This window comes from Eretmochelys imbricata, chromosome 4 (genome assembly GCF_965152235.1).
Source record: "Eretmochelys imbricata isolate rEreImb1 chromosome 4, rEreImb1.hap1, whole genome shotgun sequence".
NCBI classification, from domain to species: Eukaryota; Metazoa; Chordata; order Testudines; family Cheloniidae; genus Eretmochelys; species Eretmochelys imbricata.
This window is the reverse complement of record NC_135575.1, coordinates 62,824,761-62,851,252: the sequence shown is the minus strand read 5'-3', so window position 1 is coordinate 62,851,252 and position 26,492 is coordinate 62,824,761. Positions and strand designations below refer to the sequence as shown.

General features: G+C 39.3%; 1 protein-coding gene across 5 annotated transcripts in view; it reads right to left on the bottom strand.

Annotated features, from left to right (window-relative positions):
• TMEM131L (transmembrane 131 like) overlaps window positions 1-26,492 on the bottom strand; it is a 125,694-nt gene that overhangs the window by 38,818 nt on the left and 60,384 nt on the right. For 3 of the 5 annotated variants that reach the window (XM_077815399.1, XM_077815400.1, XM_077815403.1), the window contains exons 4-16: window positions 24,649-24,717; window positions 23,226-23,349; window positions 21,962-22,078; window positions 18,567-18,677; window positions 10,590-10,667; window positions 8,991-9,144; window positions 7,095-7,157; window positions 6,235-6,293; window positions 5,772-5,880; window positions 4,189-4,294; window positions 3,401-3,554; window positions 2,373-2,543; window positions 515-581 (exon numbers count right to left, since the gene is read on the bottom strand). In XM_077815399.1, coding sequence (XP_077671525.1) covers window positions 515-581; window positions 2,373-2,543; window positions 3,401-3,554; window positions 4,189-4,294; window positions 5,772-5,880; window positions 6,235-6,293; window positions 7,095-7,157; window positions 8,991-9,144; window positions 10,590-10,667; window positions 18,567-18,677; window positions 21,962-22,078; window positions 23,226-23,349; window positions 24,649-24,717 — 1,382 coding nt within the window. The remainder of the gene's footprint in view (window positions 1-514; window positions 582-2,372; window positions 2,544-3,400; window positions 3,555-4,188; window positions 4,295-5,771; window positions 5,881-6,234; window positions 6,294-7,094; window positions 7,158-8,990; window positions 9,145-10,589; window positions 10,668-18,566; window positions 18,678-21,961; window positions 22,079-23,225; window positions 23,350-24,648; window positions 24,718-26,492) is intronic. The other 2 variants (XM_077815401.1, XM_077815402.1) reach the window with 2 other exon arrangements.

The following is a 26,492-nucleotide window of genomic DNA, read 5'->3' as shown; positions in this document are numbered from 1 at the left end:
GTAGGACTTTTTTTTGCTGTATCTTACATTTGGAATTTTAGGGCTACATTTCATCTCAGATTTTTATACAGAACTCTTAACTGATGTCAATGGGATATACGTATCACAGTTCAGTATCTCTAACATGGTGCAAAATTATGTTATAGCACCTGCTAGTAGCCAATAATCATTTCCATTTTAGCTCCCCTCTTCCAATTGCTGATAATTTTCTCAAACAAACAAATTCCATTAAAGTTAAAAATATATTTTGAAAGTTAGAACTGGTTTAAGCATTTTTGAGTTCTGTGAGCAGGAATTAGAAATCTGGAATATTGTGTTTGCTACACATTACTAAAATCCATGCAGAGGAGCAACAATTTAAGAAATTAGGATATTCTTAAATGACATAAAACTTACTTGTACTAACCATATATATATTTGTACTACAAATCCAGTAACAAATACAAATATTTTTTAGCTAATTTTTCTACATTACCAAACTGCTAGTAGAGGCCTAAAAATAAAATAAACCTACCTGTATCAGACTTTCCCAAGTAACAGTGTATATCACAATGTGCTACGGCTTCAAAATGGAGATCCCCCTGCAGAAAAACAATGCTTGAACATCTGACAAAGCAACACTGTAAAGAAAAGAAATCTAGATACATTTAACCAATAAACATTAAAACTTTAATCAATCAAATTTATTCAAGAACAGAAAGCCTGAAACGTTGTAGCCCTTGTTTTGGATGAATGATACACCGCTGTATGATTCTGCATGAATGGAGGTTGGATTGAGCTCCCTTTGAAAATCTCACTCAGTAGATCCTTCCCATCCCTTATTCTAGGGGTGGCCAACCTGGGGCTCCGGAGCCACATGCGGCTCTTCAGAAGTTAATATGCGGCTCCTTGTTTAGGCACCGACGCCAGGACTGGAGCTACAGGCACCAGCTTTCCAATGTATCGGCGGGTGCTCACGGCTCAACCCCTGGCTCTGCCACAGGCCCTGCCCCCACTCCATCCCTCCCGCCCCCTCCCCTTCTATGCCCTCGCTCCTCCCCTCTGAGCCTTCTGCACACCACAAAACAGTTGATCGGGAGGGGAGGCGCTGATCAGTGAGCAAGAGGTGCGGTGTCAAGGTTCCTTCCCCACTCTGAACTCTAGGGTACAGATGTGGGGACCTGCATGAAAGACCCCCTAAGCTTATTCTTACCAGCTTAGGTTAAAAACTTCCCCAAGGTACAAATTTTTCCTTGTCCTTGAACAGTATGCTGCCACCACCAAGCATTTTAAACAAACAACAGGGAAAGAGACCACTTGTAAAAGTCGTCCCCCAAAATATCCCCCCAAGCCTTACACCCTCTTTCCTGGGGAAGGCTTGGTAGGAATCCTCACCAATTGCTACAGGTGAACACAGACCCAAACCCTTGGATCTTAAGAACAATGAAAAATCAATCAGCTTCTTAAAAGAAGAACTTTAACTAAAGAAAAGGTAAAAGAATCACCTCTGTAAAATCAGGATGGTAAATACCTTACAGGGTAATCAGATTCAAAACAGAGAGAATCCCTCTAGGCAAAACCTTAAGTTACAAAAAGACTCAAAAAGAGGAATATACATTCCCTCCAGCACAGCTTATTTTACAAGCCATTAAACAAAAGAAAATCTAATGCATTTTCTAGCTAGATTACTTACTAACTTTACAGGAGTTATAAGGCTGCATTCCTGATCTGATTTCCGGCAAAAGCATCACACAGACAGAACGACCCTTTGTTCCCCCCACCTCCAGATTTGAAAGAATCTTGTCCCCTCATTGGCCATTTTGGGTCAGATGCCAGTGGGGTTACCTTAGCTTCTTAACCCTTTACAGGTGAAAGGATTTTGCCTCTGGCCAGGAGGGATTTTATAGCGCTGTATACAGAAAGGTGGTTACCCTTCCCTTTATATTTATGACACACTGGCTGCTCATGGGGGGCTGCTGACTTATTACTGTGGTTCTTTGACAATGTACACTGGTAAATTCTGGCTCCTTCTCAGGCTCACGTTGGCCACCCCTGCCTTATTCTATGATTTACTATTCCAAAAAATCTAATACCTATTAATGAAGATTTCTAGGCTCTAGAAACAGTAAGATCTAAAAACCCCAGAACCTTAATTAAGCTCCTTTGAGCATACATATGATACGATCTTTAATTACATAATCATATACTATTTTCCATTGGGCCCCTACTTCAATCAGTGCATAGGATATGGACATAGCAAAGGGAAGTATTAAGGTGGCATGGGCAACCATAAATCTGTCACTTCCCCACTTTTGAGCACCTGGTTTTGCCAGCTAAATAATGTTAACAGTTTTTTGTATGCAATATACAAACAAGTCTGTGGAATACAATACCTTGGACAGAGTTGAATAAATCCGCAGAGGTATTGCAAACATCACTCCTACATTTGTAGCCAAAAATACATTGGAAAATACATTTATTACAGTGTCTTTGACACTGAGCTTCAAAGAAAATACATTCCAACAGCCTGGAGGTAGAGTCAAGGGTTCAGCGAAGTTCAGAATCTAGAAGGAAACAATCAGATCATATTGGCCAAAAATTGTGGGGGTTTTTAAAATCAAAACTGCAAGAATTATTTAAGTGTACTTTTGGATATGAATTATATATTTCTAAAGGTGATATTTGCTCCTAATTGTTTTGCTTCTACTATCATGAAATTCTTAACTCCTATACACACATACGTAAAATATATTGGTCATGAGGGTAAACTATCAGGACACTAAAGTACCTTTTTAAACACAATTGCGTTTGATTTTTAAAAATTCTAGGCACGTGCATTTGTACACCTAATTTATCTTTGAAACCTTTGTGATTTTACAGATGAATCTGGGATCTGAGTGCACAAATGGCTAATTCTATGCCTAGTTTGTCATTTGAGCATGCACACATCAGCATTGTTTGTTCTAATGAAGCAATTACACGAAAAATTTTGCCTAAACTTCTAAAAATAAGGCCTCTCTTTTGTAAAATCTTTAATAACTTTGCACAAAGCTCATCCATTCACCAAAAGATTCCAATATAGCCTATGAAGAGAGTTTCACTCCTAATATGTACCAATAGCATAAGCAGCAATTGTGAGAACATTTACTATGACAGGGCAAAATTCTGTACTTTAATGCACATGTACGACTGCCACTGCAGCCAGGATTTACTCTAACATATACTAAAACAATCACACCAAATAATGGACTGTAGTCTTCTGGGGCCTGATAAAGGCACACAGCACTTTTCACCAACTCCCACCAAATTCAATATGAATTGAGGACACTCAGTTCCCCAAAGAACTTGCTCAGCATTTTGAAGGACTGAACCCTTTTACATTAAGGAAAAGACATTTATAGGATTCTAAAATAAAACTTACCTTTAAAATGTTCTTAGTCTCTCTGGCTACAAAGACATCATTTACTTCAATGCTAAAATCAAAATTGTTTGTAAACCATATAGACCAAAATCCTGAAGTATTATGATGTGGCTCTATGTGAAATAACGCTGCAGCAGGGTCAACTCCAAAATACCTGTAGAAAAACACAGATTAAAAATGCATGGGTCCTTGACCATGGGAAGCCATTCAGACAGCCAGACAGATAAAAGTTTCACTGTTGGGAAATGAGTGTTTTTAAGGACTCTGGAGGAAGAACAAATTATTATATTAAAGATCTGAAGACAAAGTAACTCTAAGAGGGATGGATAGCTAGTCATACTTCTGTCTCGCTACTTTAGAGTACAATGCTGCCTAGTGCTTTCCCTCTTATAATGTGGTAGCTGTGATAACACTACTGAGTCAAGACTAGAAAAAATGTTCAATTTCCAGTTTTCCATTACAGTACTGTTCCTCTAAAGTAGGAAAAAGAGAGCTGTAAATTTATCTCAGATTCTGAATCAGGCCTATGTGACCGTAACTGTTTAGATTTCTTCTTACTGAATCTTGAAGGTTCACGTGTATGAAATGCAGAACTATTATATGAAATGCCATGGGGTTTTATTTTGTTGAAAGACACAGCAACGATAGGCAGCAGTCTGTACACTCGTGCTTAGTACCATTAAGTGAGAAAGTTAGCTTGCTTTGACTCTACAGCATCTATTTGAGCACATTTTACAGTTTCCTTACAATTCTAGCGAATGTTTAAAAAAATCCCACAATCAACTTACCCTTCCATCACAGGATGGGAAAGACATGCTTTTAGTGTCGTAGTGCTTTCTAATGGATTCATCTTCACATCACTAGTATAATGGATTTCATTGTCACATGATGCAGCTTTATAAAGGAAAAGTAAACATATATATATTTGAATAAAATCTTTGTAATAATAATGCTTTTCATGTGAGGATTTCGAAGATCTGTACAAAGGAAAGTCTGTATCAACAGCTCTATTTTACAGAGGGCAAAATCAAGGGATGTGAACGTTAATATTCTGATTTTTAGATGTGCTGAGTATTGACTTAAGACATTCATGGGTGCTCAGCACTTCAGAAAATCAGACCATACAACTGATTTGTCCAAGATCAAACAGGGAGTCAGTGGCAGAGCTCAAGTCTCCTTACTCCCCGTCCGCTACCCTAGCTACTGAACCAAGCTGCTACCCTCAAGAAATAAAAGGCATGCCTGGGAAAATAAAAAACTCACTCTACCCCTCTACCGCTTTCTTTGCCTGCTCTTTCTTAGAAAGATGAGTCCCACACTCATTATGAAGTAAACTCTCTGAGCAAATGTATTTTGTCGTCCCCATCACCACTCCCAAAACAGACAGACAAACAAAACAAAACACATATTTTTATAAGAAGCAGAGGAAAGAATTTGGAAGCACTGATCAAGAGGGCGAAAGCATAACAAAAATGTGTAGAGCACTACAGAGTACATAAGTGACAAAGTTTGCACGACAACAGTGATCCGAGTCAGGGAAACTAAATAAGAATTTCAGTAATAATGCAGTAGATCAGCAGTTCTCAAACAGTGGGTCACAACCCTGTTTTAAAGAGGTCGCCAGGGCTGGCATTAGACTTGCTGGAGCCCGGGGTCAAAGCCAAAGCCCGAACCCCACCACCCAGGGTCAAAGCCAAACCTCAAGGGCTTCAGCCCTGGATGGCAGGACTCAGGCTTCAGTCCCCCTTCCTGGGTCATGTAGTAATTGTGGTTGTCAGAAGGGGGTCACGGTGCAATGAGGTTTGAGAACCCCTGCAGTAGATCATCGACATGGCCTAGTGGTAAGAGCATGGGGCTGACTGGAAACAGCAACTTCTAAACATTAACCCTAGCTCTTCCACAAACATGCTTTGTTGACTCAGGCAATTCTCTCAAACTATCCTGACAAAAACTGCCATAAAAATGTACCACCCAATCACAGAAGTGTACTATTTAAGATTTTTAAAATAAAAGAATCATCCAAATGATTAAAGGGAACCTAAAAGGTACATGCAACAAATGCTGACAATCAGCTGACAATCTTATTAGTCACCCACTCTCTCTTCCTGTTAATATTGCCTGTATTGAATCTATGATCGGGGTGTGTGTATGTGGGGAGAGAGAGCGCACACGTGTGAGAGTTACAGAATGATACAAAATAGGATGGAAATAAAATAAGTACAAAGAATTCTTCCTCCTCCTAGCCCAGTATGTTTTAAGAGAGCAACGCTGCACAGACAAGTTCGTCTTGAGCCTTTTCAGAGTACCTTATAAGTACCTCGATATGTACCTCATGTAATCATATTATATACATAAAATATACATACTGTACCTTTGCAAACAATGGAAGCAACTTTTGTAAAATTTGTGGTTGAAGAAGGAAGTTGTATTGGCTCAAACTGCACAGATGATGTATCCTTTTGTGAGAAACGTTGTATGTCCTGCATTAAAATGATACATTACCAATCCCTGTAGCACTATTACCATTATTATTATATTTTTAGTATTTAATTCATCTTCTTGACAAACTTAGAAGGAACAGTCATTTATCGTATGTGATGAATAGTTTTGTGGCTTTTATTTCGGTTAACCGGTACATTAAAAATCATTATCTGAGCTGTTGTTTACAATCTACAAATGCTGCTGGACACATATACAAACTTAAATGTGGTAAATGCGTCTTAAAATAAAGAAGTGTGCTATCTGGCGACAGCAAAAAAGTAAGTAGTAAAGCTAGTTAACATCCTAATTAAATTCAATACCTCCGAATAGGATTGCATAAAGAACGTAATTACCTGTATCTGTAAAACGCTGTTCCCTGAATGCAATACATACATGTTTATTGTGGAATCATCTGTCCAAAAAAATGAACATCCAGATAAGTACCAAAGATCAAAGTACTACTGCTTTGTCAGACAGTAATATGAGAAACAATATCAAACTTATTTAAATGAAAATTAGGAGATAGAATTATTCTATGTGAAAAAATGTCTCTTGTAAAAATTAGAAGTTAATCACACATTGGGCCTGACTCTCCTCTCACACCATTTTATGCTGGTGCAAATCCACCATGCCATATCTTTGGCCCTAATTCTGGGGGCAAAAATCAGCTGGAAAGCTGACATTATTACCAGCTCCTAAATTCCCAGCTGGCACACAGCCCTATCCACAGAGCCAGCATAGCCTCCCTTTTTCCAGGCCATGGTATAGGGTAGCCCATAGGGATAGGTATTTGCCAAGTAAGACAGGGTATTAGGTTAAGGCAGAACCATTACAAGGCCTGTAAAACAATAGCGTAGGTAACAAAGCATAAGGCCCAAAAGCCTTAGCATACACAGTTAACTAGGAGTAACCCTAGATTATAAAAGAGACAAGACAGAATGCAGTAATAACTAAACTGCTGACAGGTAACCACAAGATGCCAATTCATACCAGCTTGGGATATTTTAAGTAAGGTACATCAGCAGAGGTCTGACCACAAGAGTACCATGGTAATTAACAAGCTTGAAATAAACAGGCTAGTAACCTAGGGAGAAAGGCACCCCAACATTAGTAGGGTGAGGAAATACACATAAGGAAAAGAGGAGAAACCTCTACTGTGAATACGCATTAGGCATAGTGGCAGTTTAACACATTATAAAAGTTGCATCCTGACCTGTGTGGGAGATGTAACTCTTGGGAGACCCCAGGGTGGTGACCACTGGCAATGATGGTGAGTCTGATGATGAGGATGATAACAAACACTTCAGGTCCTTTTGCAAGGGACGGTGTGAATATATGGATGCTCAGAGACACATTTTGAATTATCTCTATCCACCTTGCTGGTCTGGAGTGTTCGTAACTTTTCTCACTATGTTAATAAAACTATTACAAACACAGAAGGTTCTTCCGATGTGAGAAAGTTGTAACCATGCACATCGGGGTTCCCAACTGAACAGTAATTTTAATAGAGGGCATGACCTTGGGACAATAACCTATCAAGTCTCAAAGTGCTGGGAATTCTTAAGTAATCAAAATAATTAATCCAAAATCAAAAGATCAACCAACAATAGGAAGTATGGCTGTGGGAGAGGTGTGTGGCTAAAACTGCACTAAGTTACTGTAGGAGCCAAAGTGATCCCAAGATCAGGGAGCCACAAATGTGCTATAAAGCCTCCTTTGCACACACACATACATGAACATACACCCCAAATTTGCAGGCCACAGAACACATGATCTGGCTTACTGACTTGAACAGAGTTACTCTCGATTCACATTGGTGTAGTGAGAAGAGACGCAGACTCCAAGTCTCTCTTACTTAAGCACATCAACATAAAGAAAACTAACAAAGATTATTATCTGAAGTTGAAAAGCTGCCCACAGGAACCATCAAGGCAAAAGATCTATAACTTCCCACTGCCAGCATCACAAAGGAATTATGATGGGCCTTTACCCTAGTGTATAGGGATTTATGATTTGCATTATATTGAGGAAGTGTGTAGCTTTTTAAAATGCTCTTCTATCACCTGAATCCATTAAAAAGGATGTTACAGCCATACCCCTGGACATGACAGATGTGAACATTTATCCACAAGTGTAAGAATAAGTATGCTTCCACAAGTCAGTGCAGCAAAACACTGCTATCTCAGATGTGAGGGGAAATAGATTTACTGTGGACATGTCAGCTCCATCAGTCAAATGTAAGTATCACTCCACTAAACTACCAACGCTTCCAACCACACAGCAGGCTCTGGAAGAACAATAAATGCGTTTTGCACCCAGACCTTGAAATATAGTAAAAACGATAACTGAATCATTTATCTGTTTTCACAAGTTGTTTTTTCTTCTAGCAGACAGTACAACTGGCAGAAAACCTTATTTTTGTTCTAATGTCCCAAAAAACCTAAACAATTATAAAGGTGATGGTGCGCTATAAATAATTAAAAACCAAGGATATCTAATCCCTTGGATTTGACGAAAAATTACCTATTTACCCAACAAACGTATGATGCAAAAAATGTATGTAGATGGTTACTTCGCTTGTGGAATTCTAGCCTCCAAAAATGATGTTATGAAGATCCTTTGTATTATATTATCACAGTAATTTCCACAATGCCTGCTCTTTCTAGGTCCTGATTTCTTTGCAGGTCTAGTTCTGTTAATCTGATTCCTTAGAAATTTGAATACTACAGTTTTCATCAATTGCACTTTTGCTGAAAGGTGAAAACAAAAGCAAACACCACCACCACTACCCATTTTGTGCTATTTAAACAGACACCTAAGAAAAGGACATTTCTGTTCCATACACAAATCTTAAGGGAAAAAGAAAAGAATGTCACAGATGTAGTTTACAGCTGCAGATGGATGCTACCTCTTTCATTAAGAAACACCACCACAGTAATTCTACATTAAACACAAAATGTCAAACCGTTTCATTTCACTAATCTGGCCTTCTCATTAAACAGCAAAATAAAGAGGATGTCACTGAGATCAACATATTGGTGTATACCAGATTCTGAAGTGTATATAAAAGCAATTTCTATTAAAATTAACAGTCACGTCTTGGATTTACCTGAGGTCTCAGTTTTGTCCATTGCTACATAAACTACAAAAAGATTCTCCAGTAAGTACTGTCTGTGATCCACAAATTCTTGCTGGGAGTTTTCCATTCTTAGTACTAATCTCATTTTTAGCAGCACTGGATCGTCAGACATAAAACAGCAACTCTGGAGTGACAAAGGAGGAAAAAAGGAGGGGAAATTTCATAAAATAATCCAATTAGAATAAAACATACTGAATTGATGGTCTCAGCCAATTTCTAATGGACAAACGTTCTATGCACATCAAAGGTACCAATCCCGGGGCAGTAATTAGAACTTTTGATAGAATTCTCAGTAGAGGCAGAGAACTACACAGGTACAGAAAGCAAATTCCACTCGAATAGGCACTTTCGGGGGGCAACGTGGGGAAGCCTTCCCCAGCAACACTGCACCTCTTTCTGGATAAACAGAAGATTGCAGTCTGCAGGGCGCATTCAGCAAACACTCAGTTCACACACACACCTACACAAAAAAGTAAAACCAAAGCATAGCACAATGGGGTCCTGGTCCATGATTTGGACTCCGAGGTGCCACAGTAATACAAGTGATAAATAATAAAAAAACATTAAAACGACATTAAGGGTTAAGCCTCAAAAAAATCCAGTAACAGTAGTTTCAACTGGAAGGTTTGGCCTTAGGACTGTAAAACATTTTCATTTGTAAAATCCTTCACTCTGAATAAGGTGTACTATAAACAGACTAGGGGAATAAATTCCAAAGGTGGGGAACCTTCAAATGTGCAACAAAGAGTGTCCAAGTTTAGGGATTGAGAGAAAGAGCACTCAGCTGACCTTAAATAGTATGGTGAAGTATAAGGTAAGAGACGCAATCTGGATCCCAGACTTCTCACAGCTGTGAGATTCCAAAAGATAGAAGTGGAAAACATCCAAAATAGTTATATAAATAGTATTCTATTATTGTTTAACAGTGTGATTAATTTTTTTAATCGCTTGACAATACTTTGCAATGCCAGCTACAAAAGTGCCATGCAAACGTCTGTTCTCACTTTCAGGTGACACTGTAAATAAGAATCGGGTAGCATTATCTCCTGCAAATGTAAACAAACTTGTTTCTCTTAGCAATTGGCTGAATAAGAAGTAGGACTGAGTTGACTTGTAGGCTCTAAAGCTTTACATGGTTTTGGTTTTGAGTGCAGTTATGTAACCAAAATAAATAAATAAATAAAAATCTGCATTTGTAAATTGCGCTTTCATGATAAAGAGACTGAACTATGGTACTTGTATGAGGTGAACTGAAGAATACTATTTTTGTTTATCATTTTTTCAGTGCAAATATTTGTAATAAAAATAATATAATGTGAGCACTGTACATTTTGCATTCTGTGTTGTAACTGAAATCAACATATTTGAAAATGTGGAAAAATACCCAAAATATTGAATACATTTCAATTGGTATTTTATTGTTTAGTAGTGCGATTAAAACTGTGATTAATCGCGACTAATTTTTTTTTAAGTTAATCAGATGAGTTAACTGTGATTAATTGACAGCCCTAATGTTTATACCTAAAACCCTGGTCAATGTTCCATTACAATGAAATGTATATGTCATACCTTGAGTTGTTGGCACACATTGTTATGTAAACTGCATTCAAGATGAACTTGTAAGAGACTGGCATTTGTAGTTTTTGCCTAGAAAAGTAAAAACGAAGACAACAGTTCAAAGAGTTTGATTTAACAGATTCTATCCAGTCAAATTAGGCCCAAAGTTTACATTTTGTAACTTTTTGTAAGGCCAATTAAAAACTATTCCCATTACTTTTCTATTGAGATTCCAAAAGATACAGTGTTTTTTCTCCAAAATGTAGGCTTTTGAAAGCTAAGCTTTTACACAAAATCTAACATTTTCATTTGTTTTTAAAATTCATAAATCTAAATCACTGGTTTTAGATACATGTTTTTGTGCAATACAAGACACCCAAACATTGCATCACTGAGAACCTCCAGGTGAAAACTGACTATAAATGAGTGTGAAGTTGACTTCATTATTTTCATTGTACTAGCTGAAGGAAACGCAAAAGGCAAACCAACAAAATAGCAAAAAACAAATGGCAATGTTGTCAATTCTTTCAATTTCAATAAAATGTAATCCCGGACAGTAACATCAGCAAGGTGATAAGTTTAAAAAAAAAATTATTTTTTTTAATTTGACTATTATTTTAGGGTAACATGGCTGCCAACCGTCACTGCTCAATGAGAAACTGTATCATTTCCACTGCTACTTCCATGTCAAACTATTATTATTATTATTAAACATTTTATACAGTAGCAACATATGATGAACTCTTATAAATCTTAAGCTCCTACTCGATTTTCTCCTATAATGCTTTTTTTACATATAATAAAGGCTTCCTTCCTCGTCTTCCTGCGTATTTTCTTTGCTGCTTGTAAAGCAGCATATTTGAAAACCTGCTGGGAGGCTAAATTTGTGGTTAGATTTCCTGGATGCAGCCCTGACGTTCAGGCCTCACACCAAAGCAAAGAAATAAACTACCACCACCACCAAGAAATGATTTTCTGTTGCTTCACCTTTTTATCCATTTGAAAGAAAAAAATGAATGTGTTTATTTTGCCAGCTTCTAAAATGTTCATGCAGGAGCACTGTCTAAAGCCAGATATAATGCATGCAAACCATGTAAAATATTGTCATACATAATTTGTCATACTAACAATCCATAATAGTTCTGTGCTTCTCCTCATCAGTGATGGTCAATTATGCCAACTTACATAATTGGTTTGGGGACTAATTTAAGATCACAGTCAGTCAATTTTTCAGTTTTGACCTCACTCAAATTTGAATCAAGGTCTGCAAAGGTGCAAGGAGCCAGTGTAATCTACTAGATCCTTCCCTTTAAAAAAACTGAAATAATTTGAAGTTGAAAGAGGCAGAACTGTGAAAAATGTTAAAAGTTGCCATAACCTAATGCATATTTTTGTCTCTGATGAGCTTTTGTATAAAAACCTCACAGGAAATTTATTACATTATTTGCTCAGGGAAGAGACATGCATTTAAAATCCTGAAAGAAATACGATCAGAAGGAGACACTTTGAAGCCTTTTTCTACTGATAAGGTGGTGGTTTTATCACACAGTAAATTCACACCATGCATAATGCTTCTAATGTAATATGTGACTGCGTAGAGCACAACAAAACAAAAAGTCAACATGCTTTCTTTGGTATTAACTCAATTTATATAGCAAATATTGCAGAATCCCACAAGGGGGAGTTCTAACACCTCCAGAGTTTAATCGCATAATTTAAAAAAACATTTCAAAAAAGCCTCTTTTTCTAGCACAGCAGCACTCTTGAGGAATGGGAGTCTCAAACAATTCACCTCTTTTTGCAATTTCACTTTTTTTTGTCCTAATCAAATTATGCAAGTAGATCAAGCTCTCAAATCCAATATATGCACCATTAACCTTCCACAGCTATTACTGGCAGTGGGGTTTCAACAAGACAATGGGCTTATGTGAGCAGACCACTTACAAGTCAGCTAATTGGTCTGATAAACCTTATCCAACTTAGATTTCCCTTCTGAACCTTCCTGGAAAGAACTATATTTTTTTTCACTAGCCTATACATCACTACTTTATGTATTCTTTTCCTGTGCTCAAAGTGCTTAAGACTCCTTCAGATTTTCTCCACATAAAGGTCATCTAAATGTAATACTCTGAGTCAAGTTTTTCTATAGCTTTTTTTGAACTACTTCTCTCTCTACTTGGAGTAAAGACTATTCTGTCTCTTAGTCATATATCTGCTACTTCGGAGGCTTTTCATGTCATGTTCCATTTCTCATGTCTCCTCTCCATTATGTATCAAATGTGGTTTAACAACTTCTTATAGGATGAAGTTTATCCTAAACCCTTAAATCAGGGATTAGGTGATGAGGAAAGCCTTATGAAAGCCCTACGTGCTTTGAGAAAATTTCATTCCTAATAGGAGTAGGATTCACAAGATGATTTGCTATTGTCCCAGATTTTTGGTCTGTAACAGGGTGCTGGCTAGGTGATCCAAGCCAGGCCCCTGTTAGCCCAACTCCAGTTAAAAAGGGAGTCAGTTAGGGCTGGCCAGGGAGGCCACGCCCTAATCACCTGAGCAGCTACACCTGCGGGCCTGAGCAGCCAGCCTGCTATATAAAGCTGGCTGGGAGAAAGCAAAGGGGAGACGGAAAGGGAGGAGCAACAGGCTCTAGATCCCAGCTAGCAGGAGAAGCTAGCGGTCTCCCAGGGTATTGGTCTGTAAGATATGTAAATAGTAGGTGGAGGGAACAGACATGAACAATAAAAGGACACTGGTGCATGTACTTTGGAGAGGTCTCCGACTGAGTCTGTGGAGGGGCCGAGGAAGGCATTGTTACACGGTCGTAATGACTTGACCTGTCAATGGAGTTTTATTCCCCCAACTTTTATGGTGATTACTATATTTCTGAATTTCACTCTCTCCAGTCTAGATTTTAAATGCCTTAGAGCAGGGAATTTCTGCCTTCCTTTTGTTGCCCACAATTGCTAGGAGCACAGTAGTCAAGTAGCCAATCTGGTGCACCAGTTGACCAATCCCAATCATAATAGTTTTGTTTTGAATGTCCCGGATGCTGTAATTTGTTATTTTAAAAGAGTGAAGCCACTAAAGGGAAAAAAAATTCCAACACACCACCTGTATTTTATGTTCATCTCCTGTCTATAGGGATTTTTTAAATGTACAAAGATAACTTCAGAAAAGAAAAGGGTTCTTCATTCTGCTATGACAGACAATATACAGCGTGTGTCAAGCCAAGTGTCTTACATAATTGACAGGATGCATATATCACAGAAGTGAGGACAAAATAAGGAATCTTAGAATCAGTACACTGTCAAAAGCAGAGCTTCCATGAAAAAAACCTTCATCACCTTCATCTGCTGTTCTTGATTGTGTAAGTATTCTGTCCTATAACACAGAAAACTGCTACGGCATATGAATCATAGCAGAATGTGAAATTATACAGTGCCTTGTTCTCATAAGAAGCAAAATGAAAAAGCAAAAAACCGTGTCAAAAAGATCTAGAATGAGCCCTGTGTGACACAGATAATAGAACCAGTTTGATTCCCTTCACAAATCCGCAGTAGCTTCTCTATATATTTTATACTGAGAATACACACACACACACACCAAATAACTTCAGCTCAATGGTTTTTCATCAGGATTTGCCAAAGTCAAACAATTCTGTGGATATGCTTCAATTTTGACAAAATTCTGTCAGACACCAGACAGGGTTCCAATGAAAACCTGTCTGGTTTCCTACCAGCATGCCATGCCTGCCTGGCTCCTGAGCAGCACACATGATGGGCTGATGGAACGCCCTGGGAGTCCCGGCTCCCAAGCTCTTAGGCTTACAGCTCTTCAGCAGCCTGGGATCATGGGCAGCCTGCCGGGTGAGGTGCCTCAGAGTCAGGACTTCCAGTAGGACTGGGTGGAAAATGGTAATTCCCTTTCAGGGAGAATTCTGAAACTTTTGGTTTGCTTTCTGAATTGAAAAGAAATCAAATCTTGAAATCTTCCCTGAAACAGAATTACCATTCTCCATTCATCTCTAACACACACACATGCAAACAAATATTAAAATCAACCTGGACTTTAATACAGGGCCATTATACATTTGTATATTTTGGATATTCTAAGCTTCCCATCAGTCTGTAAAAATGTAACTAGAGACTATTTCATCTCATTAATTACTGTGGGTGAAAGGGGCAATTATGAATGTTTGATTAAGTGGTTTGCTATTATGGACATTTTGTTTTGCTCTGAAAATTGTACTGAACATACAGGGATAGTAAATATAAAAAAGGGTAAAAATCGTCCTATAAGCAAGAAGCAGTTGGTTTGATAATAAAGATAATTTCCAAGAAAAACCTCAGTTTACTAAAAAGAACATTTTTAATGGCAAGATTAATGGGAAAGCAGGTAGGGGGACAGAGGGAGAGGAAGAAGAGTGCAGGGGTGGGAATAGAGGAAGAATGCTAATTTCTCAAAGGGAGAAAAGAACTGAGTAAGAGTCAAAATTACTACAAATCTTCAAGTCACTTCTTGGTTTGCACCAAGTAGAGATGGTACAGAAATAGAAACCTTTAAAGAAAGAACAACAGATTGGACCAACTGACCTACTAGGTTCCCTTTCCAGCATAAAAGTTCAAGGATTCTACTTCATATTACTACATTCTGATCATTCATTAAAAACAAACAAAAAACCAGTCTGGTGGTTCTGAGTAATAATCGTCATCAACGAAGCATACTTTTACCCATCCAAACAGAGAAAACATCACAGACTGTTGGCTGGATTGTTTTCAAAATATTGTTCAACCAGCACCAGAGCGGTTGTGTGAAGCTTGAGAGTAATTTCCCTCTATGTGCACAACCCAGCCTAGATAGGGCCTCAATAAGACTGATTCTGCAAACATTTGCACAGAGGTGTGCTTGCTGGATCAGGGTTGTACTGTGCAAACTCCCTCCCTCTGAGGAGTTTAGCTTTAATAGTCAATAAAACAATACTATACAATTAGCCTCCTCTGTGAGCTTGGCTGCAACTGCGACTTTCCTCCAGGATTTCCTCAGTCTTAAATCCCTAGTTCCCTATTCCCAAAGAGCTATTCCCTACACACACACACCCCTCTCCCCCTCTCACAGTGACTAAGGCTATGTTTTAATCATGCAAAAAGAAAAGGAGTACTTGTGGCACCTTAGAGACTAACAAATTTATTTGAGTATAAGCTTTTGTGAGCTACAGCTCACTTCATCGGATGCATTCAGTGACTTTCCACTTAGTCTAAGGTGCCACAAGTCCTCCTTTTCTTTTTGCGGATATAGACTAACACGGCTGCTACTCGGAAACCTGTTTTAATCATGGTTATTTTTAGTAAAAGTCAAGGACAGGTCACCGTAAACAAAAATTCACAGGCCTTTGACCTGTCCATGACTTTTATGAAAAACCTGCCCTGACTAAAACTTGGGAGGGAGCCACTGGTGCTCGGGGGGGTGGGGAGGGGATGGAAGAGGTCCGGGGGTGCCACTGGTACTGGGGGAGGGGTGGGGGTTGGCGTGGCTTCCTATCCTGCTCCGTGTCCCCGCAGCTCCTAGGCACCGTCCCAGAATGATGTTTGCTTTTTGGCAACTGTGTTGCATTATTCACACATACTTAACTTGTGATCCACTATGACCCCCAGATCCCTTTTCGCAGTACTCCTTCCGAGGCAGTCATTTCCCATTTGGTATGTGTGCAACTGATTGTTCCTTCCTAAGGAGAGTACTTTGCACTTGTCTTTATTGAATTGAATCCTATTTTCTTCAGATCATTTCTCCAGTTTGTCCAGATCATTTCCAATCTTAATCTTATCCTCCAAAGCACTTGCAACCCCTTCCGGCTTGGCATCATCCGAAAACTTTGTAAGCGTACTCTCTATGCCATTATCTAAATCACTGATGAAGATACTGAACAGAACTGGACTCAGAACTGATCCCTGAGAAACCCCACTTGATATGCCCTTCCAGCTTGACTGTGAACCACCGATAACTACTCTCTGGGAACGGCCTTCCAACCAGTTATGTACTCACCTTATAGTAGCTCCATCTAGGTAGTATTTCCCTAGTTTGTTTATGAGAAGGTCATACACGACAGTATCAAAAGCCTTACTAAAGTCAAGATATACCACATCCCCCCACCCACAAGGCTTGTTACCCTGTCAAAGAAAGAACTAGGTTGGTCTGACACGATTTGTTCTTAACAAATCCATGCTGACTGTTACTTATCACCTTATTATCTTCTAGGTGTTTGGAAATTGATTTCTTAATTATTTAACACTATTATCTATCTGGGAACTGAAGTTAAGCTGATTAGTCTGTAATTCCCCGGGTTGTCCTTATTTCCTTTTTTTACAGATGGACATCTACATAGCCTGAAAGAATTCCTAAGGAGGAAGAAGTTGTAAGGCCTCAGATTATTTTGGGACCTGTTAGAGAAGTTTAAGCTGCGTAAGCTGCTTTGACTACTGTGAAACTCCAAAAAACTCCCTAAAAAATACACACACTGTGTATAAACTGGGGGGCAGGGGAGAACGGTGCAAGATGTAATATGACAAACCCAAGAGAGCATAGCGTCCCCTGCTCACTCAGTCAAAGTAGTGGACTTGGCTCACTCTACGTCTGAACTAAGCAGAGTGAGTTGAATCCCACAGCTACCTGACCCTGCACATACATTCACTATTTAAAGTAAAACTGAGAATGAGGTGGACTGACTTCCTAAATTCAGAACGGCCCTGCCCAAATCAGAAGACTGAAAGTCCAGAAGAAAAAGTCACAGGCACAAGCAAACCACAGAAGGAAAGTCACATTTTTAAACAAGAGGAGGGGGGAGAGGGAGGGGAGGGTTGGTTTTCTGTGTTTTTTTTTTAAATTAAAAATACAGATTTGCTTTAAAATGGGGGATGAAGTATAGTTTTTAAAAAAAAAGGGGGGGGGGGGGGGCGCGGGACTTTATTAATGTCCATACTGTCATGCCTCTTCACCAGGAAGCTGCTGATCCCCCTCTCCCTTCTACACACCCTGCCTACAGGTTTCTGCTGTCTTTCCTTTCCATCTTCCACCCTGGGAGTCTCCCCTTCCCTCCGTAGCTGCTGTCTCTGTTGACAGCTACTCCCATTCTCCTCTCTTTGGAAACGGATTATGCTAAACCAGCAAAACATATTCTGATTCCAGAATAAGAGTATCTACACATGGGAGTTTTTCTGGAATTGCTATTCTTCTTTAAATTCACACAGTTTTATTCTGGAATAACGGTCATGTGTACACAAGCTCTACAGTAAGAGACAATGGGTCTGACCCCCGAATGCCTTGAATTCCTTCAAAGCAAGTGCAGTGTGTGTGCAAACGGTCACCATTCTGATACAGCAGCATTTTATTCAAACTTTGTGTAGGCACAAATAATTACACAAGGTTCAAAGCAGTGGCAAATAGGCCAATAACTTTTTAAAATCTCTGTGGGTTTATTTTATACATTATTAACATGCAGAAAAGGTCACAAATACAATTTTTTGAACTCTGCAAGTCACCTTTAAATTAATAACTATTCTAGGGAGCTTTCACCCCAATTGTAGGCACCATGATTAAAAAAGAAGTTTAATCAAGCTGTAAATAAACAAACAAAGGTAACCATATAAACAACTGTTCATGCCAATTTTTTAATTTAAACTTTACCTCCCCCCATTTTGTAATTCCTACCATAACATTACTATGCCATTGCACAAAAACCAGACAATGAGACTGTTAAGAGAAAGTAAGATTGACCAGTAAGATTCACCCTCATACAACGTGAAATGTAAAAATCTTTTAAAAAACGCATCTCAAGTGATGCAACTTGCAGTCAATTTTTGAAAAAAATTTGTTTGTTAAAAACATAAGTAAAGATTTTTTTAATATGTTTTTATTTGCATACCTGAAAATAAAAATACAAGTTCCTGTATTTCTAAGTTTATTAATGTTGTGTTTTTAAAAAAATGCATACTGTACCAGTGTTGGTGAAATCCGGATGTTTTGGATACTTGGAAGCAGTAAACAGATATTCGCTAGCTGCTTGTTAGAATCTTCTGGAGAGGTTTCCATAGATCCCATTCCAAATACCTGTTGTAAAAACAGTACATTATTCCAACATTTGATATTTAGGTAATTATCATAAACAATGAAACTTCATTTTGTTAGTAAGACTCCAAGAAATCAACTAGTTTTTAAAATTACACTTCAAAAACAAAAGCTAACGCAGCATTTTGTGCAGAGAGTTCTATTCTAAAAAGTAATGACAGGTCTCTTTGTGCATTCATTCATTCAGACATTATGATGTACCCCTAATAAAAGGTCACCCATCAATGCAACATAAGTGTCTCCAAACAATTAAAAAAAAAAGCAAATTCTCTGTCTTTCAGGCAATTTTAATCGACACATCATATACGTGGATGTTGCTGCTGCTTCTTGTGAACTGCACCATGATATCAGACACCTCCAGCCAACAACTCTTCTATCAAAAAGAACATTTGGGGAGAACACACATTTCATGCCTTCTTTACACAGAAAGCAGCAAAAGAGGGAACTTGTTTTAAAAATTCCATGTCATCTTTAAAATGTATCATTAGACTTTGCTGTTCACAGACCACTGAGAAGAACGGCATGGGGAATGAGTGAATTCATACTTTTACTACTGATATTTGGCTGAACACAGTTTTCTTCAACGCCGCGTTAGCAGAGCAGGAGCACACTGCATGCAATGTTGTATCTTCACAACAGAATAAGACTTTTTAAAACAAGCTTAATATCTGCAGAGAAATGCAGAATGGAATAAAAACATGAGGGGATCATACAGCTGCAAGAGTTGAATTTTTCTGCATCTGCGATAATCCTCTGCCCCTAATATTAAGTCAGGTTTTATTTAAAGATGAATTTGCTGATTGTGTTTCAATAAGGTATTTATAGTTTCCTTTATCCAGCCTGTACATCAGAGCCAACCCATCAGCAGCCCCCAAACCTACATGGACCGTAGAAAGCAAAATGTGAAGTTCTCCTCACCCCCAGTGATGTCACAGGAGGGCAGAGGGTTCATTAGTCTCTTCTAAAATCTTAGGTGCACACTGAACATGTTGAGAAGTGACTTTTCAATCTCTTATATTGCTTTCTTATTCCTCACCCCCCAAAACTTTTTTCAGTGAAGAGCCACATGCTAACTTTGAAATGTATTTTGATTACTGGTGCAAAGAGATGTCTTTGCTATACACCTCTACCCTGATATAATGCAGTCCTCAGGAGACAAAAAAATCTCACCGCATTATAGGTGACCGCGTTATATCGAACTTGCTTTGACCCCCCCGTTCTCTGTTCCATGACCGCCCCCTCCAGAGACCCCCATCCCTAATCACCCCCAGAACCCCAACGCTCCTGCTCCCTGGCCCCTGACTGCTCCGACCCCTATCCACACACCCCCGCCCCCTGACAGGTACTCAGCGGCAGCGAGCGGGGCAACACGGCCCCAGCCCATTCCACTCCGCCATCTCCCAGCCACGGCCCTCTCTGCTTTCCTTGCCCCAGCCCCAGCCATGTCGCTGGGGGGGGGGGGGGAAAGGGGGAAAGAGAGAGGTCCTGCATTCACCTGCGGCGGGAAGCGGAGCACCGCGGCTGGGAGCTGGGGCCGCGCTGCTCCGCTTCCGGTGAGTGCAGGGGGGATCCCTGAGCTCCCCTGAGCGACACGGCTGGGGCCGGGGCAAGGGAAGTGGAGCGGGCTGCTCTCAGCCCCCCGCTAATTCCCTGGGCCACTCTGGTACTGCGGAGCCCCCAAAAGTGCCCCTCCCAGAGCTCCTACCTCCCAGACCCTTGGGGGTGGGGGGAAAGCCCCTGACCAGCCCCGAGACCCTCTGCCCCTTATCCAGCGCCCTGGCTCCCTTAACACGCTGCTCAGAGCAGCGTGTCGGAGCTTTACCACGTTGTATGCAAACCCACGTTATATCGAGATAGAGGTGTATTTTAAGGTTAAAAAAAGTATACTCATCCTCGTTTTCCCATAACTCAAAATTATAGTAATGGATTTTCCACAAGAAACATTTAAAAAAAATTTTTTTACATACTCACTGAAATATAAATAGGGTATAGGAACATCAAATGTGTTTTATATCCTTCATGCTGTCACAGTGCATCATAACGCCTCCTGCACCACAGAAGTTATGCCTACCCTAGAGTTTGTGGCCCTGTTATAACTGGAGTTAAAGCTCTTACTTTATTCTCTTAAAGATGACGGCTGTAAAAAATCTTTGCAGACTGGTAAAATCTTGCTGTAAGTTAGTAGCTCCACTGAAATTTGTATGTTACAACCAAGAATGAATTTGGTTTAATACATTCAGCCTAAGTGGTGAGTGAAATGACTGACCATTTTATAAAACACCTTCCTACAACTTGTCCACAAAAGGACAAGGTGAAATGAGATGTATGAAGAGCAACAAGCCAAATGAATGGGAAGAGAAGCTGGACAAAAAAGTGAGATGATAAAATCAGCATATAGTATATTGTTCTTCTAGTTTCCCTAAAAAAAAAAAAAAAAAAAAACCCCAACCACAGTTCTGAGCCTCTACCCATGCCACACACCAATAATGTCCATTATCAGGTATATTTTTCAAGTTACTTGACCTACATGTCATTTTGAGACTTCTTTCCTATTGTCTCAGGATGAGGGAGTGGGCAATGTGGTTCAAGTTGGTGCTCTTTTTTTAAATAATGGAAGAAAAGAATTTAAAAATTAATCAAAATGCAAAAAGAAAAACCCCGCAAATATGTAACTTCCCCTTTAAAATATTTTAATGTCAAATAAGTTAAGAAATTTGTGGTGAATTCTTCAGGTAACCAGATTAAGAGGAGCCTTCCGGTCACCAACCATCGCTTACCCTTTTGTTTTATTTTTCAAGAAGCCTAAAACTGCTAAGATTTACCCCTTCCACTCTGTGAGACTCCACTGCATCTATTCACAAAAGAACCCCATTGTAGCTCGAAGACCACCTACACAGGACTCAGTAAGTCTGTTTCCTAAACACTTCTAATTTATGTTACATCCCAGCATAGTGCATGCTATGCTGCCACACGGTGTAGAAGCAGCTATCTGTGGCAGGTGGGCATGGACCCCAATCCTACAAACACACATGTGCTTAACTGTATTACTATGAGTAGCCCCAGTAATGAGAGTAACTGCATACAGTTGATAGTAACTGCCCAGTAAGTGCATACGTAAGTATTTTTAGGACCAGGGCCTTAGTCAATGGCAAACTTTGCTCCCTTCATCCTGGTTATGTCAGGAATTCAACATATTTTCAAAATTAGATTTTTAAGTTAATGTCTTTAGATGTCATTTTTGAAGCACGCATCAAGTGAAAAGTTACCTGATATGAAAGTACTCCATGAGATGAGGTATTTATAAATAATGAACTTTCAATACTGCCTTCCTCTGTTGGCAGAAAGAGGACTCTGAAAGAAATTTTTCCCATTGCTGGAATCACCTAAAGAGACAACATAAAAGCCTGCTGCTCAATACAGCCAATTGCAGCTCCTTCCCTTTGACTTCATCTATCATCAGACCTTTCTATACATGAATCCAGTTGCATGAACCCCACAAATGCTGGGCCCCATCCTGCCAGGTACTGAGCACACTCAACTCCCAATAAAGACAAGAACTGAGAGCACTCAGCAGTGTGCAGTGTTGAGCCCAGAATTTTTAGAATATCAAATGGTCACTTTGGATTTTTTAACAGAACGATCTAAAAGCTTGTCCACCTACACAATACCGATGTCCAAGAACTTTTCAGCCCAACAATCAGTTCTCTGTAGTTCAGTACATACTGTGAAGTGAACCAATGCATGAGGTACATGATGCTTAATGAACTGAGTTACAGTTAAGGCTGGGCATACAGTTTGGCAACTAAATCTGAGCCTAATTCATAAAAGCAGGATCAAGTTTACGTCTGGAAAATTCTAACTCGTCCCCATTTATGTGAGCCAAGTTCAAGCTTATTTGCTGAACCATTCATCCAGCCCTAGTCAAAATGCTGATTGGATATAAGCAAATGGGGGAAAAAATACCAGCATACCAGAAGAGGGTGAAATCTGGGCTTTGTCAAATTGTGAGCACCGCAGTGTACTTTTTACATACTTTAAATGTTCTTAAGCTTCACAAAGAGAGTTTTAATTAAACAATTATCTTGAAGTTTGTTATTTTTATAACTGCAATCCAAGATCTTTAAAAAGCATTGTATTGTAAATCTCCTTTATAAGGAACATATAGGACTATACTCAAGAGATTGAGAATCCAAGGCTATAAATAGCTTCAGGCCTTTCAACTACTGAACTCCACAGAAGCACTATGGTACATACAGTAGAGTGGGATTTAACCATCTTAACAATGACAAATTCTTTCCTTTCTCAGCCATCATAAAATGAGCCTCTCTTATTGTAGGAGGTTGGATCCCCCCCCCCCCCATCCAGGTATAAAAGTGAAACAAAAACACAAGCTAACAAACACAGAGAAAGAATGAGTTGGGGTGGGGGTAGCATGGAAAAAGAGCACAGAACAAAAACTTTAGGCCAAAATAAACATGAAGTTTTGGCACACCGCCACTACATAGTTTCCAAGAGTACATCAACACTCACCCTGCTATGAACAGGAGATACATGAAAATGTCTAGTAGCTGTAAACACTGAATTCACTACAACTTCTCTATCCCTACTAGGGTTGTAAGCATACAGCATTTTAGATCTGGGCAGTCCCAGTAACCTAAGGGAAAAAAACAAAGTATTACTGATTTTATAAACATTGGTAATTTGCAAGAAAAATCAACACATTTTGGTGCTATTAAAACGTTTTGATATGTAACAATTTGTCAGCTTAATGTATTTGAAGATTATGCAACCCAGAATTTGACCCTTTAAAATATAAAGAAAAATAAATGACATTGAAACTTATCGGTTACACATAGCAAAAACCACATACAATCACTAACAGTTTGTGAAACATTATATACAGAGTGGTCAGGCTGGGTTGTTTTTTACTTGCTGGGTACAGATTTTTGAGGAAACTAATAAATTATGTTTAAGAGAAGTAAAAGTCTTGCTTGGTCAGTTGACAAAATGTTTCTTTTAGGCCATATATTTTTGGTAAGAAGTTTGAAAGCTGTTTCTGATGCAGACATTCTCTGCTTCTTCTAGAACATTCCTTTAGCTCACAAGGGGATTGTGCTTTTTGGTAATTGATGGGATAAAACTGCTAATCATTCTTTAAAAGCTTTCCTCTCGCCAAAACTTAAGCAGCACAGAAACCCTTACAGATTCTAGCAATGTTTGTTTTTTCAGAGATTTGATTTAAGTGTTAGTCTTGTCCGATAACAAGCCCACTCCCAGATCTACTGAGGCAACTTATCTCCTTAAGAGGCCATCCAATGGTAAGAACCCATTTGGTACAGCTACAGTAATCACCTACAAATGCTGTTTACTCAATGTTCACTAGTTTCCTGTCTACAGTCACCCATTCTCCTTTTAACATTGTGTTCTACTCCCAAACCCTGCAGCTACCGTTTTCACCTGACCCCCAATGATCAATGTTCCTCAAACCCAGGAACTTTACTGCAGCCAGTGGTGAGTCATATTTCTTGTGATTTGGGAGGAATGAGAAGAGTATCTATGTACCTTGTCTATACCACTCTTTTTTCCTGAAAAAAATTCCCTTTGTTAACGCTAGCCCAGCTACACAAGTGGGACAGGAACAGTCAGCGTGCTAGCGTACAAAGATGTCAGCATTTTTACTACAGCTTGCTCTGAGCCACACTGCTAGGTATCCGGAAGAAGGAGGGCTGCTGGGAGCCTGGACCCTGTATGACGATGGCCTCAACAGGACAATGTGCCTGGGGATCTTTCTAGGGAGACCATTAAGATGATTTCCTTCCTTTGAGACCCCTCTTGTAGGATCTCCCAAAGAAAGGAATGATCTGGGCTAATGCTCTTTCATTCCAAACTTGCCCCAATTTCGTGGTAGTCCTATTAATTATTAATTAAAACAACAATAATCTAAGATACTCACTGCATTCCAAAATGCAGAACCGAAGGATGAAAATGTAAAGCCTTCCCATTAGGTATCTTTGCTGAGAAGCTGAAAAAGAAAAAAAAAATTATGACTACTTTGTTGACATGCTATTTTGAAACTGAGGCAGACTGCTACCTAATATGCACAACATGACATTCGTCTCGTCATTGTGCTAACACTGATGTGCTCTCCTAATTTTACATCTCAGGTACACTGTTCCACAGACTTTCATACATTCCTCTGTAGAGCTGCATTATCCACACTTTTATAAGATTTCTATTGTGTGGAATATACTGGCAATCATGACAAGTGAAATTATGACTATAAACCAGGCTAAAATATTTCTTATGTGCAGAAGAGAATTTGGATTAAATCACAAGGACTGTAACACCATGCTTACATTATCCACAATTATTTCCAATAGCAAATCCTAGGTTTATAGATATTGCTTTAGCATCTCTTCTCCAAAGGTGTATTGAAGAAATAATGGAGTAACATGTGTTTCAGTTGTCAGTTTACTCTTCTCTGCACTCGGGAAGTTGACAAAAAAATTCCCATCAGTTCTTTCATATCTTCAGCTGCAGGTTACAGCCCTAGTGTAGACAAGGATTCCAGGTCTGGACCCATTTTCTTCATTGTTTAAACTTTTCAACAATATTAAGCATGGTAGTGAAAACTGGTATGGACCCCAGAGCCTTGTCTACAATAGGTATGCACCCAGTGTTAAATATATTTTAGAAAAGTCCCTTACTGTTGATGCAGCCTTTGACTATGTCTACACTCATGTAGAGTACAAACACTGCACCCGCCCCCAAGCATGGTATAAATAGCAGTGTGGATGGTGCTGCTTAGGCCAATAAAGACATTCAGGAACATATGCCCTAGATAGCTCTCTACATGCTCAAGCAGCGCCTCTCTTGTCTACACCATTATTTTTAACAGTGTAGTATCCCACTGTGGGAAACTTTCCATGCCAGAGTGAAAGACTCCAGCAGTGAGGAAAAGCTCTGGCGGGGAGAGCCAGCCAGGAAGGTTCCAGCAGCTCCCTGTGTTCGGAATGGCAGATGCTTTCACTGTCGCGCTTAGCTACACAGTGCAGTATAGCCACAGCTTGCCTTTCACCGCCGTGTGTAGCTACACATACCCTAAACACCTAGACAAGGCCTTTGTGTCACAGCCAGTGACCAGGTTCAGCCATATAGGGCAAAAGGCAGATACTTCGCAGAGGGTGCAGCTAGAGAAGGAGTAGCATCAATCTGAAGATACCAAATACCTGAAACAGCCCTGGGAATTATGTGATTTTAATTGTTGCAGTTTTGAAACAGGTTGGGATCAAAGATGGAAATTTGCAAATAGTATCATCATCCGAATCAATATTTATTATTTGTATCACAGTAGCACACAAAGTGATTGAGGACTTACTGTGATACAAGCTGTACAAATAAACAGAAAGACACTCTGTGCCACAAAGCACTATCAGATTTCAAACAAGGTGCCCCAAGTAAGTCACAAACAGTAGTAGGCAAGGAGGTGGAAGGATGGAGTTATTGATAACAATATGACATTGTTACATAGGTTTCTAGGTCCACACCTTCATGGTTCAAGAAGTTTAATATAAATAAATATGAGCTATCCTTGACTGCTATTCAGCCTAAACATCATTAACAGCCTTGAGAAAGAGAGGACAGTGGCCTTTTTAATTAGCTCAGGAAATGGATTTTATGGCATGCGGTAGGACAGTTCATTGCTCACCTAGTTCAAAATGCATACTTGTAATGTTATTCTTGAATAGTCGCATATATTTGTGTATTTATTTATTTCGTATTCCAAATTGAAACGAA